The sequence below is a fragment of the Enhydra lutris genome, unplaced genomic scaffold (genome assembly GCF_002288905.1).
Source record: "Enhydra lutris kenyoni isolate GAN:26980312 unplaced genomic scaffold, ASM228890v2 scaffoldscaffold30, whole genome shotgun sequence".
NCBI classification, from domain to species: Eukaryota; Metazoa; Chordata; class Mammalia; order Carnivora; family Mustelidae; genus Enhydra; species Enhydra lutris.
This window is the reverse complement of record NW_019154114.1, coordinates 22379670-22395029: the sequence shown is the minus strand read 5'-3', so window position 1 is coordinate 22395029 and position 15360 is coordinate 22379670. Positions and strand designations below refer to the sequence as shown.

The window sequence follows — 15360 nt, the reverse complement described above, 5'->3', positions numbered from 1 at the left end:
TTGGGGGTCTGGGGCATCTCGGGGTCTCCTCCACAACTGGAGGGCAGCCTGGAGGTCAGTTGCAAAGCAGAAATCCCCCAATCCCCAAGCGCCCCTCAGGAATCCCTTCCCCGCATGGTTCCACACCGGCCTGGTGGGGGTGGAGCCAGACTTGGGGGGCCACCGCCAGCACCCCCACACCTTCAGCGCCTGTTTTGGGGATCACCAGGCCTGGATCTGTTCATCCTTCAGCCCTGGGGATCCCGGGTCTGGTCTAGGCAGCAGGCTCACAGAACCATAGGGGTGGGCCGGGGTGGGCACAGGAGGGCTCGGGAAGGTGGTGGTGGGGGTGTAGGGGGGGCTAAGGGACCTCGAGGGTGCTGGGGACAGAGCCTGGCTGCACTCCCGGCGGCCCGGCGGTCTCCGGGGGGCCGGCCTCCCGGTCGTGGGCGCCGCCGCCTCTGGGAGGCAGCTCCCTGTAGCTGTAGTACTCCACCAGCTGCTGGGGCACCTCGGCTAGCACGCACTTGGCCAGTGCCGCGGGGGACGCCTTCAGAGTGGGGACAGCGGGGTTACAGCTGGGCGCCCTCCGGGCCCTCCAGCCCCCAGCCCATCACACCCCAGCCTCATCCTCTGGAGGTGGGGCTCCATCCTCTAGGGGAGGTGGACTCTGTCCCACAGCTGACCAGTAAGTCTCCCGGTGGCCAGGAGAGCCCTGGTAGGGGACCCAGACCCGAGAAGACGAGGCTGCAGTGCCCCCCGCTGCCGGCACGGGGGCCTGTCCCGAATGGTACCTGCACCCAAGTGGCCCTGCCCCCCCACCCAGGCACACAGGGCAAGTCTGAGGCAGGAAGGAGGTGGGCGCCCCTCCCCCCATAAAACCCCGTGAGTGTGTCCACAGGCCATGAATTTCCCTCCTGTATCTCACAAAGGGTCTGAAAGTGCCTGGGGAGCCCGCTGTGCTGCCCTCCCTCCCATGGGTGAGTTCAATATTTTCATAATAGGAAGGTTTCCAGGCGCTTCCTGCTCGGGGGCAGGCAGGCCCTGGACAGCCCCCCGCCCCCGCACTCACGCTCTTGAGCTCCCGGAAGGGCACAAACTGCACGATGTCGCGGAGAGCCGGCTCGCCCCGCGGGGAGCGCAGGACGCCGTCATCCCCGTCCAGGGTCTGCATGTCTGTGAAGTCGGCGTTGCCCACCCCCACGATGATGATGGACATGGGCAGATGGGAGGCGCGCACGATGGCTTCCCGCGTGTCGGCCATGTCGGTCACCACGCCGTCGGTCAGGACCAGCAGGATGTAGTATTGCTGAGGGCACAGGGACAGGGTGGGCAGGGCGGCCCCGCCCCCTCCTCAGGCCCCCCAGGGTCGCCTGGGGACCCTTGAGGACCGCATCTACCCCCCAGGCAGCTGCAAGCCCCCCAACCCGCTCCCCTCCGTAGGCCGCCTGGTTGCCGCCGTGGGCCTCAGGAGCCGTTGTGGAAGTGTCACGCGTCACAACAACAGGGCGTCGTGAGCGCGCTTCCCGGGCTGGGCGCTTCCCCCGCTCCCAGCCTGTCCCGCCTCTGCCTCGATCCCACGGAGCCTGGGTCCAAACCCGAGTCTGAGGCCTGAGAAGGAGAGTCCTGGGGGCTCTCAGTAGGCGGCGACTCCTGCACCCTGATCTGAGGAAGTTCTGAGAAAGGGCGCCCTCCGCCCAGCCTGGCCAGGGGCTCAGCACGTCAGCGCAAAGACAGATGGGGACTAGTCGCAAATAAAAGTCTGTTTCCTTTGTTAAAAAAACAAAAACAAAAACAGGGGTTGGGGTGGCTGAGTGGCTCGGTCAGGTGAGCGTCTGACTCTTGGTTTCAGCTCAGGTCATGATCTCAGGGCTGTGAAAGTGAGCCCTGTGTCAGGCTCCGTGCTGGCGTGGAGTCTGCTAGAGTCTCTCTGCCCCTCACTCACTCCTACCACTGCATTCTCTCTCTCTCTCTCTCTCTCTCTCTCAAAAAAAACCTGAAAAAACGAAAAAACAGGGCAGCTGGCTGGTTCAGGCATGCAACTCTTGATCTCAGGGTCGTGAGTTCAAGCCCCACATCGGGTGTAGAGATTACTTACAAAATAAAATCTTTAAAAAACAAACACAAAAAATCCCCCAAAATGGCACCTGGTTGGCTCAGTCATTAGGCGTCTGCCTTCGGGTCAGGTCATGGTCCCAGGGTCCTGGGATCAAGTCCCACATCAGGCTCTCTGCTCAGCAGGAAGCCTGCTTCTCCCTCCCCCACTCCCTCTGCTTGTGTGCCCTCTCTCGGTGTGTCTTTGTCAAATAAATAAAAAAATAAAATCTTTTTTAAAAATCCCAAAAAACAGAACTACTAAAAATCAGTATAAAAAACCTGGACAAGAGAAAACATAAAGGAGAAAAAAGAAGACCCTGGCCCAGTGGGCGCCAACACTGTGACACCACGTGAGGGAAAGACCAATGGGCATCCAACAAGGTCACCTTTGCCTAGAGGCCCCAACCACCCCCTCCCCATCTTCCCCTCTGAGCCCCAGACCCATGGGAGGAGTGACCGTGCACTGGGCAGTCTGAGGACCCCTGGCTAGACCCAGCTCTCAGCCCCGTGGACACGGCCCTCCTCAGGAAAGCCCTCACGCCCTCCTCCTGCCCCTCCGACTAGGTCCGGGGCGACCTCAGCTCTGCTACTCAAACACGGAGCTCCGTTGCCGTGAGCACGGGGCCTCCCTGGGTTGGGAAGTGGGTGACTGTGGTCCGGCCCCAGGAAACCATGTGTGACTTGGGATGAAGTGACGCTGCTTTCCTTCGGACAGAAAGAGAGGGGAAAGGTTGGGTGGGGAGCACGGAGAAGTAGGTCCCAGGTCAGCCTGAGCACCTCCCCACCGTGCCAACACTGCTCTGCAGGAAGCAAGCTGAGAGCCCACAGAAGCCCCTATGGGAGGGCATTCTGGTGACGACAGGGGCTCAGAGCACCAGGGAGGACAGAGGCAGACACGAGTGCCTCCTGCGGACCTCTCCCCACCTCTGTGTACAGGAACCAGAAGACAAGACTGTGATGAATGCTCCTAAGCATCCCGGCAGCAGCCTCGAGACCGGGAGACCCTGCAGGACACCCCCTCCACCGGCCGGACAGCAGGGGAAGGCGGGGACACAGCCACCAATCACACGGGGGCCATTTCACCCCAGTCCTGCCGCTGCGGCCATCAGGACGTGCCTTAGCCAGCCGGACACGTGTGCTACCGAGAGATGTCCCGTTCACTGTTCCGACAGTGAGGGAACTGCTGTGGCCTTTTAGGTGTGCTCACGGCACGGTGGCTGTTTTCTCTCTTCTAGAGGTTTATACGGACATTTACAGATGAAATTATGTGTCTGGGATGTGCTTCAAAATCATATGGGAAGGTGCCTGCTGTCCTTGATTCTCGACTGGGTCCTGTGCCAGAAATAGCAGTGCTATGGGATTATCACTGGGGAAGTGAATGAAGTTGGAACGTATTCTGTAAATTCAGTGAAACAACTGTATCTAAATTACATTTCCTGACGTCGATATCTGTGCTGTGTTTGTGTCAGAGAACGCACAGATAGCAGGAAACACACAGCAGAGTCTTAGGAAACCACAGGGCAAGGGGCTGCATGCGGCCTGGTGTCGGGGCCGCTGTGCCTAGGCGAGAGAGCATAAACCGTGGGGTGGCCCCAACAGGGTGAGGGGCTGTCCAGGCGGCTGGAGTCTGGATCATGGCAAGTCCCAAGGACAGAGCGAAGCTGAGGGGCCCTACAGGTCAGGAGACCAGGACGCCAGGTAGATCCAGCGACCAGAGGCAAATGTAGACACACGTGGAAGGGGGTTGAGATCAGAAGGGGTCTCCTTCAGCGCCCTGGGCTTGAAGCCCAGCTGTGCTTGGGCACAGAATCCTTGCTGTTGGAGGTTGGCAGCTAGCTCTCAACTGCTTCAGAAGAAGTCACAATAACACACACATGTGAGGGGAGGGGAGGAGGGACACAGGTCAGGGAGGAGGGCAGGGAAGGAGGAGAGGCTTGGGAGGAAGCGGGAAGCAAGTCCCAGTGCGGTGAGCCCGGGTGAAGACGGACCTCCCTTCTGTAAGTGTGGGCTCTTTTACAAAATAGTTAAAGCAACGGGCCGTTGGGCACACAGGAGCACAAACAACCACAAACATGTGGAAAAGGTAAAGCAGGGAGGTGCCTGGGGCTCCGGCGGTGAGGCGCCTGCCTCCCTCGCGGGCCATGATCCCAGGTCCAGGCCTGAGCTGGGCTCTGCGCTCAGCAGGGACCCTGCTTCGCCCTCGGACTCTCCCCCTCACTCCTCTCTCTCTCTCTCATAAACAAAACATTAAAAAAAGAAAAGGAAAGGAAAAAGTAAAGCAGATTGAAACCTTCAGCACAATATTATTTGTGAAAAATATAGAAACAAAAAAAGATATTCGCGCAGCAGACAGCTGCCTGTAGGGAGGGCTCCGGGCAAACCTGCCCCCGGGGGTGTGGCCCCGCGGGGGCGAGGACACCTGTGCCTCTACGGGGGCTTTGGGGCCCTCCTGCAGCCCTCAGTGCCCCCCAGCTCTGCGCCTCCCTGACCTCCGTGCCCCCCACACCGCGGCACGCGCCACGGTCCCCTGCACCCACTGCCCGCAGCACCGCCCGCCCCGGTACCTACGGAGGCCTCCCCGCTGTGCTCCTCCGCCGCGGCCATGCGGGCCACCTTGGAGATGACGGGGGCCACGTTGGTGGGGCCGTAGAGCTGGACCCTGGGCAGGCAGTTCTGGTAGGCCTCCACCACACCCTGGATTCCTGCGGGGGGGAGGAGGGTGAGCCTGGCCCGGGGGCACCCGCCACCCAGGCCCACCTCAGGCCTTACCTTCACACTCATCGTCCTCAGGGTTGAAGTTGATGGCGAAGTCGTGGGACACCTGGGTGAGCGCAGAGGCACTGTCAGCTCGGCCACCCGTCCAGGAACCCCCCCACTTCTTGCGAGAGGTAGATTTGCAGCCCCTGGGGCCCCCGCGGGGACAGAGCCTCGTGGAGGGAGGCACCCGGGAGAGCAGGCAAGCAGCTAGCCCCTCAGCCCTACAGCCAGGGCGTCTGAGTCACATACACCAGCACAACCCTCCCGCCACCATGTTCTTCTGCTGTTCGCCCCTGGGAGATTCCAGACTCATTCCTCTTCTCCTGACAGAGACACAGAGTTTTCTTGAGTTCTCCAGAGGTCACTGGTGCTAGGTGACCAAGGTCAGTCCCTCTGGCTGGAAGCTCAGGGTCGCTGGGTTCCCAGAAGTGGGAGGACCCAGGACAGCCTCTGCTGGGGACAAGCAGCATGGCCCAGGAGGGTGGATGGGGTCCCGGGCCCCAGGCCCTCCTACCTCATACTTGGGAGGAATTCGGGCTCCAAAGCCCAAAGCAGAAAACCTCTTGTCGCTGGAAGAGAGGCGGCCGCATCACACAGGGTCCACGGTTTCCCTGGGGGTGGGGTGCTTTGGGACGACACCCACCAGAGCCGGGACACCCAGGCTCCATTCCACCACTTCCCTGGGTGCCCGGCCCTGCTCTGAACCACACCAGGGACACAGAGGCACAGGGCCATGAGGAGGACACAGGCCTCCAGGTAGGAACAGAGCCGACTCCAACCCTGGGGCCACAGCCTGACCCTGGGAAGCCCTGGCCTCCTGTCTTTGGGACCTCAGCTCTCTGCCACCCGCCCCCTTACAGAGGGGTCTACCCCCCCCTTGGCCTCAACTTACTGTCTGTCAAGTGGGCCACCCTCCATGTTTGTGTGAAGGGTGAGGGGACCACGTGAAAAAAGGCCAGCCCCACCTCAGTACATTGGGGACTCTGACCCTCCTCCACCTCAGGGGCCGGACTGCCCGTGGGGATCAGCCACGCGGGGACACCCGGGCCGGCCTGTGCAGCAAGCCCCGCCCACCGCGGCCTGGACGCCGCCAGCCGTCCTTGGGCCGGTGGGTACAGCCATGATGCCTGCTCCCTGGACCCAAGACTGAGCTGGAGGAAGAGAGGCCGGGGAGGCCGGGGGTGGGGGCCGGGGGTGGGGGCCGCACCTGTCGTAGTCTTGGCAGACCTCCCCCACGGCCGCCAGAGCCTGCAGGTACTCATTTGGCTGGAAGGGGCTGAGGTAGTGCAGAGAGCAGCTGTTGCGGGGGTCCCCGTTGGAGGCCGTGAAGTCGATGGCCACCTGCAGAGACCCTGGCTCGTGAGCCGAGGCCCCTCCCCCCGGGCTCCACGGGCGCCCAGAATCCCCATTGACAGGTAAGGGGTGAGAGCTGTCGGAACTGCTGGCGGGGAGTGCCAACGAGGGCCCAGCTCTGTGATGGTGTGGAGGACAGAGGGCGACCTGTGCTGACCAGCACACCGGGATGGCGCTTGGACCCTCAGGAGGAAACCAGCCCCCACCCCCAGGGGACACCATCCCTGAGCCCACAGCACAGGTCCCATGGACCCACAACCCTAGGGCAGCCCCAGTGGAAGGGGACCCAAGGCCAAGACCAGGCCCACCCTGTCTCTGCGGCCGCCCTGCCTGGGCTGGAGTCCCCATGTGTCACCCCTGCCCCTGCCCCTGCTGGGACACTTCCCTTAGGCCCCTCTGGCTGCTGCTCGCCAGCGACATGAACCCACACGTCCACAAAGGATCAAGGAGGTGACACAAAGGCTCTCCAGGCCAGGCCACCACAGCTTGGTCTTGTGGCCTCTGGCATTATCACCGGCAGGAACAAGTGTCATTCTGCTCCCTTCTCACATGTCTTCATGTCACTGCTTCTGCTGGGGCTGAGTCTTGCTCCAGCCCCTCCTGGGGGGAACCTCTGTGCCCAGAGCCCAGGCAGGGGTGTGTGAGCCCTCCGGACCTTGCAGAAGGGCCTTAGTCCACCCACATACGCACATGGGCCCCGTCTGTCTGCGTGGGGAGGGCACCCAGGCTCTGCGTGGTGGGGTGGGGAGTGGGGGTCCCGGGCACGCACCGTGAAGTGGATCTGACAGCCGCCCATGATGTAGTCCAGGAACGAGTGAACCCTGTAGAACTTCCAGGCAGGGGCGTCGGCAGGGCCCACCCAGGGCACCCCACACCCAGACACGGAGCCTGGAGCCCCAGGGATGCACCTTCCAGGGTAGCTGCCTGGGGCCCAGGGTAGCTTCCTGGGGTGGCCTGACCCCCAGCATCCCCCCAACTTCCCTTCTCGGACTCTTCCTGCCCTCCATCCCTCCCCCAAGGACTGGAGACCCTGGGCCTCTGGGGTTGGGGACCTTTGAGGGTCCATCTGATAAGGGGGACTCCCAGGGAAAGCGTGCCCCCTGCCTGTTGGCTCTCTGCAGAGTTTAGGTAGGTGTGGGTCCCTGACCCACTGAGGGTGAGTGGGGGCCGCAGCTCACCTTCAGGTCTGCCAAGATCACCACCCCAGAGTTCTTGTAATGGCGCTTCTTCTGCTTGTACTTGGCGTTCACACAGTCCCACTGGGCCTGGGGGACAGGGATAGGCAGAGACACCCCCCCAGAGCACCAGTACCCAACACCCACCACAAGGGGGCAGGGGGCCTCAAAACCCCAGCCCTGAACAGCGTTTTTCCAGCGGTGTCCCCGGTCTGGCCACCTGGCCGGCGTGGTGGTCAGTCTTCTCAGGGCCAGCGCTCTGCCTGCCCACGTGGCTCCTCCCCGAGAACCTTTTGCCAACTGGCGATTTTACCCACTTTCCTCCCTGTTCTCAGGCAGGGGGGAGGAGGGTGCCCCGCTCACCTGGTCCTCCTGGAAAGCTTTCTGCATCTCCTCAAAGGTGGTGGAGAATTCCCCGATGAAATCGTGCTTTCCGCGGGAGTCATGATCCCAGACGAGGCACTGGGGAGCCCAGACCCCCTCAGCCCGCCTGCCCGCCTGGGGCCCCCTGCAGCAGGCCTCCCCCACTCCCACCCCCACCCCCACCCGCCTGGCTGCCCGCCGGCCCCACCTTCAGAGGCCTCGTCTCCTCGCAGCTGCAGAGGTTGCAGAGGGACACCTTGAAGGGCTCCCACACGGGACTGAGGTTGTTCTTCACCACCTGGGGGCGGGCGGGGGGCAGGCTGACAGGTGCTGCTCCCGGAACCACCTCCAGAGCGTCCCCACATTCCTGGGCCACCTGGAACCCCTATTCTTTAAATAGCCTCTTTTTTTTTTTTTTTTTTTCTTAAACACAGATTAATTTATCTCAAGAGGAAACCGTGTCTCACTGCTCTAACCTCACCTGCGAGCAGGGACAACGAAACACAGCTGTGGGCTCCAGCGACAGTCGCCCGGCCTGGTCTGGGGCTCCCTGCTGGGAGGGAGGTGGGCGCTGGGAGGACACGGGGGAGGGACTGGAGGGACTGTTCCTGTCCCCAGAGCACTGCGGGGGACGTCAGGGAGCCCTCACCTCCGTCCTGTACACCAGCTGCTCGCTCCGATCGTCGTTGACCCGATAAAGCTCCAGGAAGGGGTCTGACTTGCTGAAGAGGTCCTGGAGAAGCGGGGGCCATGCTCGTTGAGCGGAGCGGGAGCGGCCTCGGCCCGGCTCTGCCGCTTCCCCGCCGTGCTCTCCACCCCCATGGAGCCTCCACCTCCTATGCTATGAAATGAGGGCAGGAGCCTCTCGGAGGGAACTGAGGCCTTGCCCTCCCCTCTCGAGCCTTCACTGGCTCCCCAGTACCATTCCTGGAACTCTCAGTCCTAGGCCCATCCTCTCTCCGGCCAAGCTAAACTCTCTCAGCTGCTGTCCCTGCTCCTCCTCCCCAGGCTCCAATCTCCCAGGCCAGGGGAGGCAGCAGGAGACACCTTCCAGCAGGTCAGACCCCTGGCCCGTGTGCTCCCACCCTGTGGGAGAGTCGACAGAGCCAGGCTCAGAGGCCATCCCTCCACTATCTGGATGGCAGCCTCCCCGAGCACTTGTCCCCATCGTTGAACAGAGATTTCAGGAAGGGGCCCAGCCCTCAGGAAGAACTCAGCTATGAGCCAGTGACAGGGACAGCAGGGACAGGAGCAGCCTGCCCGGGGGGGGGGGGGGGGGGGGGGTGCTCCTGGCTCCAGGCCCCTCTCACTCCAGGCAAAGCTTGTTTCCCTGAGGCTAATCTGTCTGGAGAGGCTCTGAAGGGGGAGGGTGGTGCTGGGGCTGGGCTGTCACCCTGGCCAAACCCCACCCCCCAGCCGTGGGCACCCACCACACACCTTGTCGTCCAGCTTCCGGGCCCTGAAGGAGAGCTCCACGTAGCCGTGGTTCCCGGAGATATCCTCGGCGATCACCTGGGAAGGGAAGCCACAGCATCGAGCTCCGGGACCCCCGAAGGCAGCCTGGGGCCTTGCCCCTCCCTCTTCCAGGATGGGCCTCTCTGAGCCAGAAGCAGCAAGGAGGGGGTGGGCGGGGGGCCGGGGGGCCGGGTGGGAAGGCAGGCAGCCTCACCGTGATGGTGGACTTGCCGGCGTTCCGGCCGAACTTGAGCAGCAGTGCACGGGTCATCTTTTTCTGGGCCACAATCTGGAAGTCAGAAGAGTCAGGGAGGGGTCAGCTCCTGCCCCCTGGGGACCCTGACCCTGCCCTCAGTCGCCCTGGGCAGCCTGGCTCAGCCAAACCTGAGCCCCAGGGCCCCACAGCCCCGGGCCCTCTCTGGAGACGCTTGGCCACCTGATGGACGTCCCTCTGTGCGGCTGTGACCCCTGGCTCAGTTGGGGGCCCTCTGGTCCACGGCTTCCGGAGCCCGCCCATCGCCCATGCACTGGGGGAGGACGAGGCAGAAGCAGCTCCCGCACCCCAGGCCAGACACGCGCCCGGTTCCTCCGCGGCCCCTGCTGGTCCCCAGGCGGGAGGTGCTTCAAGCCCCTGAGCACCATGAGGCCAAAGGGGTTCCCGGGCCTGCCCTGGGCTCCCGGCTGCCCGGAAGCTGGCGGAGGGCTCAAGAGCGAGAACCGAGACACCAAGCAAGCTCCCCACCACCCCCTGAGTTCGTACAAACAGTGCTGCTCCCTGGACATCCGTGGGGCTCACCCTCCCTGTGGGCCCGTACCCACGCCTGCCCACCCGGGCCTCCCCCTCCTCCTCGCCGGGCCCTCATTCGGACCCGCAGAGCCCTAGCTGGGGCCGGTGAGTTGACCCCAGGAAGCTGTGTCCGGCGCTCAGGGGGGTGGGCGCCCTGGTCTGCAGAAAGGGTCGGTCGGTGAGGACAGCCCCTCACAGCCCCCAAAGGCTCCCAACTTGGTAGGGACTCCACCCACCGCAGGCCCGGGAAGACCTGTCACCGTGGTGACCGGACGCTGCCTCAAGGGCACTCACCTAGCCCCAGGTCTGCAGGCTCTGGGAGCGGGAGCCGGGCTGGAGCTGCGGTGACTGCGGCGGAGCTGAGTCCGCACAGCAGAGAGGATATTCCCAACCCTCACACGCTCGTGGGGCTGCCAGCTCCCAGCTCCCGAGCACGAGCATATGGGACCCTTCCCTGCACCTGCGGTGGCCCACACAGGCTAAGGGGTGGGACTGGGAGGGAGGCCACGACCCGAGCCTCCCCGGGCTCTCCCACTGGTAGGCTCCACTTCTGGGTCTAACCTATGAGGAAAAGTGGGATGACTGGTTTGTGAACCCGTTAAGGTCCATCAGCGCTTTCTTCTCTGTCCCTGTCCCTAACCACCCCAAGGTGGCCGATGCTGGGAGTTTCAGGCAGAGCTCAGCGACTTGCTCCAGGTCCTGGATTTACGGGGGGGGGGGCGCATACTTTGAGCCCTGATGGCAGCCGGCCCCGCGAGTCTGCGGGTGGCCGGCTCCAAGGAGCTTCTCGTTGTCTAAAGTTCCCCTGTCTACCTAGACACGCGTGTGCCCATACCTGCTCTGTGCGTGTCCAAGCATGCTCTGTACCCTCGTCCGTGGACCTGTGCCCATGTGTGCATGTATGTCTGTGCACACATGGCAACACATGTGTGTCTACGCCTGTGTCTGGGGTGTGCGCTATCCTCTCCCACGCTCAAGAAGGGCAGGTGGGAAGCCACCAGCAGGGGAGTCCTGCTCTGCCGCCGTGCCCGTCCTTAATCTCAGTGCTGTCATCTGTAAAATGGGGAACCAGCTCCGAACCAGACAGCAATGGGGATGAGTCACACAGACATCATGTTGGGTAAGAGAAACCGGACACAAATGGGAACACACCGTGTGCTTCGTGAACAGGAAGTTCTAGAACGGGCCAAGCTTGCACGAGTTGGCTGGAGACGAGGGGGGTGGGGGGGTGAAGACATCTCCTGTGGGAGCTGGGAGATGGTCATGCACACAGGTACCTAAACTGGTCAGCACCCACCGTGAGCTCTGCACGCATGACTGCACGTCAGTCACACTGGAAGGGAAGCACCATCCCTCACGAGCCGAGGGGGAGGGAGGCGGCTGGACGAGCCCGGCACATAGCTGGACGGCCAGCGCCCTCCTGCGCTGCTAAGGGAAGAGCTATGGGACAGGACATCATCCCCGGGCCACAAACGGCGTCCCTCTGTCCCTCTGGGGACAGCAGCCCTCGACGGGCTGGTCCATCTGCCGCAGGGAGAGACAAGGGTGCTTTCACGCGGCAACGTGGAAGGGCTGACTCAGGTCACAAACGTGAAAAATGCCAGTGCAGAACAGTCTGTAGTTTGTGTTGTTAAAACACACAGAGAAAGGCACTCACTTCCTTGCGTGAGAGCACAGAACCCAGGGACGGGCAAGAGGCAGGTTTCCATACCACGCCTTTCCAAAGGTTGAATTACAGGACTGCTCTACCCAGTTCAAAATTACATAATTTTAAAACTCACTAATAAGGGATTTTTAAGAGCAGGCACTCTGGAGACAGGCAGAGCGGGACGCTCGTCCCAGAGGGAGCTCTGAGGTACCATGGCCGGCTCTCGGTCAGGCCGTCCCCCAGCCCTCAGCGCTGGCCCGGGTATGCCTCCCCCCACCCGGGCCTCTCCTCCTGAGCGGACAGGTGCCCACCTGCCCCAAGGTGCACTCCATGCCCCCCAGGAAGTCATCATCCTGACAGCCAAGGCTGCAGGGTCCGTGGGTGTCATAGACCTCGAACCGCAGCTTCTGGACCTCCTCGAAGTAGTAGTCGAGAGTGAAGACCTTGGAGAACACGGGGTGCAGGCTGCTTCTGACCACCTCCGTTCTGTCCACCTGCAGACAGCCCCGGCTGAGCAGACCCCTCAGGAGAGCGGTGCCCCCCCGTGCACTCCCCGGGCCCTGGGCACGCAGCTTGGGCCCACCTGCCCTCCTGTGCTTCTGGCGAACTCGCATGCAGGCCATGCCCTGGGGAGACCCCGTCCCCACCAACCCACACCCCAATCCTCAGGATTTCAGCTGCTGCAGGGCTGTTGGGAGCCCTGGCACCCCCACCCTGAAAGAAATGCCCTCAGCCCTCACGAGACCTAGGCTGCGGCTTCTTTGCCTCTGCTCATGTCAGGCCCACCACAGCCCACTCTGTCCCTGTCACAGTTGGGGAAACTGAGGCTCAGAGAGGGGAAGCGTCCTGTGCAAAAGCAGCGCAAGTGAGGAACACAGTTGGCTCGGAATCTGGGCCGGGCGAACCCTAAGTGGAGCTGTCTCCCCAACTAGGCAGACTGGGAGACTGGGGCAGGTGTACACATCCCCCTGGGTTCAGCTCTCTCCTCCACCTGAGGCCCCCTACCCCCTAAAACACAATCCAGGAGAGGAGGGAGATTTGCCATCCTCCAGGGTCGGCAAACTCCCACACCATCAGACGGAGGGTCTGGGTGGGCCACCTCCCCACCAGGGACATCAGCACTCAGGCTCAGACAAAGCAAGCCCCCCTCACAGAGCCTCCCAATGTCCCCATCACCACAAACACACTGGGCTGAGGTGGCCCTTCCCTTCCTAGTTTGATGACCTTTAGGGTTCAGTCCCAGGAGGCTGCCGGTCAGGAGAAGGCAAGGAAGAGTGCAAGGTCACAGCACGTGGGGGAGCAGAGCGGGTCTGGGGCGGCCGCCCATGGAGCCTCCAGGACTCTGTGCCCCTCACAGGCCGGGGCCCAGCCTGTCTGTCGCCCCCCCACCAGGTCCCCAGCAGGGACCACCGGGGTCTCCCCCTCCCCCTCTGCCCCACCACCCCACCCAGGCCCCCCTGCACGGCCACCACAGCCAGCCTGGGGAGGGACGCCTCAGTTCCACCACAGCTCAACCCCCAGCCTCTCCCGCCCAAGCCAGGCACTTCTCGACCTTTCCAGGTGAGGCACACGTCTCACTGAGAGCACTTGGCACGGCGTAGAGTATCCAGAGCTGTGGCCACGACAGGCCCACAGGAAGGGCTGGGCTGAGGCGTGACAAGGGGTGGCAGGCTGCGCAGGCACCCCGGCGACCCCCGGGACCCGAGAGTATCAGAGGGAGAAACAGGTCCTCGGAGCACACAAGCCAGACCCCAGCTGTCCCACAAGTGCTGGGCTGAGCCTGGAGGCTCGTGCTAGCTCAGCCACAAGAGCCCACAAGAGCACCGGCGATAGGCTGGGAGCCCTCCAGGGCGGGTGAGAGACCAAGTCTGCAGCTCACCAGTGCCCAGCCTCAGTCAGCCGCTCCCCCTCACCCAGCAGCCCTGCCTGGTCCTCCCCGCTCCCACTCGGGGATCGGAGGTGTGGGTGCCTCAGCCCGGTGGGTGAGGACCCGGCAGAGCAGTGGCCCTCCTGGTTGCCCCCAAGGCCACAGGGGACCCGTGAGCTCAGGTCAACCCTGCATTCCCCATTGGGTGCCCCATGCTCTCCGGTACCCCCCACCCCCTTCTGCGGCCGTAGTCAAGCCCCCTGCCAGCACCTCAAGCCTGGGAGCCTCACTCCAGCACCTAGCCCCCACCTGGGGGCCTGTCCCTGCCCCCCGGGTTGCTGCTCCCTCTCTCTACCCGGTGCTCCTCTCCATGGCCTCCAGTCCAGTCCCCCCAACTCCTGGACACGGGTACCTAGACCTCGGAACCGAGCCCTGACCCTGCCTTGCACCCTGCCCACCTCCTCTCTGGGTCCCCACTCAGCACCTGGGGGGGGCAGGGCGCCCCCCCACCCTGCCCCTACCTGCACCCACTGGCTCTGGGACCGCAGCAGCAGAACCACGCTGGGGTCGGACTTGGTGAGCGGGTCGCGGTCCAGCAGGTGCCGGCAGCTGAGCCGCAGCTCCACCTTGGAGGCGCGGGGCGCGGGCAGCACTCCGGGGGGCGCCGCCGCCCTGCGCTCCGGGCCCGCGCTCATGCTCCCGGCGCCGCGCTCGGGGACCGGGCCGGACGCGCCGAGGGGCCGCTGCCCGGTGCGCACCGCCGCCGCGTCGGAACGATGGCCGGGCCAGGCGTGGCCGCGCTTCCCCGCGCCGCCGCCACACGTGGCTCCCGCGGCCGCCGCCACGCGGGGACTGCAGAAGGGTGGCCAGGGAGGGGGGACAGGGGAGGGGACGGTGGAAGGGGCGAAGCCCGGGAGGGGGCGGGCAGAGGGGGGAGAGCCGGGGAGGGGCGGGGCCCGGGAGGGGCGCGGGCGGGGAGCGGTCTGTGGGAGGCCGGAGCCCGCTCTCGGTCCGGCTTTGCCCCTCGGGGCTGCCCGGCTTTGGCAGGGCTCGAAGCCCCCCCACCCCCGGAAGCTGGGGCGGAGAGGCTTGGGGCGGGCCCAGGCAGCGCCCTCCCGTGCTGTACGAGCCCCGCCGGCCCTCTGGGCAGCCTCAGGCCCCTCGGCTGCGCCGGGGCCTGGGAGTGGCCGTGCAGAGCCGCCAGGCCCTTTGGCGATTTGAGGGGGGCCACTGGACCCCCAGTTTAGCACCAAATCCCCGTGTGCCTCCCCAATTCTCTTGGAACCCGTCTGGAGGGGCCGTTTGGTCAAACAGCACCTTAATCAACAAGCATTTCACAGGCACCTGCTGTGGGCCATGCTCCCCAGCACGGGCTGGGAATAGCCCTGCCTGTCCTGGGTGCAGAATCGGACCTGGAAGCCCTGGGGGCCCTGCCGCACCTATCCCAGCCGTCAGATGGGTAACAGGCCTGGGCTCCATGGATGGGGGGCCCCAGATTCTCCCCAGGCCCTAGACAAGGGGCAGTGGAAGCTGAGTGGAAGAGGAGGTGTTAACAGAGGCAGAAACCACCTCCCAGCCCATTCTCTTTGTCAACGTTTGCGGAAAAATAGGGCACAGTCCTGGCCGAAAGCCATAGGGGGAGGGGGACAAGAAAAGGGTTTGAGGGGAAGGGGGTGCAAGGACCAGGGCAGCAGAGACAGGCTCGCTGGTGTGCCGGGTTCTGTGCCCTTGGGCCGATCAGAGCTCAGCCTTGGCCTCCAGGACTGCAACAGAAGATTCTGGGGTCAGGACAAGTGTGCCCACCCCAACCTTGCCTAGCAGGGGTCAAGCAGCCAGAGGTCCCTCCGCTGCCTCTGCCAGGGAGTCCCTGTGCGTGGAC

At 63.8% G+C, this 15360-nt stretch overlaps 1 protein-coding gene across 1 annotated transcript; it reads right to left on the bottom strand.

The window, feature by feature from the left end:
• Window positions 1-340: 340 nt before the first annotated feature.
• Window positions 341-14232, bottom strand: LOC111152903 (copine 7). The gene is made up of 15 exons (XM_022511637.1): window positions 14003-14232; window positions 11926-12108; window positions 9394-9468; window positions 9162-9236; window positions 8374-8457; window positions 7933-8022; window positions 7725-7823; window positions 7365-7451; window positions 6956-7015; window positions 6041-6174; window positions 5348-5402; window positions 4846-4897; window positions 4645-4778; window positions 1052-1288; window positions 341-529 (listed from the first exon to the last, which is right to left on the bottom strand). Exons 1-15 carry the CDS (start codon window positions 14174-14176, stop codon window positions 341-343), a joined length of 1728 nt encoding a protein of 575 aa, XP_022367345.1. The 5' UTR covers window positions 14177-14232.
• Between the last annotated feature and the right edge of the window lie 1128 nt (window positions 14233-15360).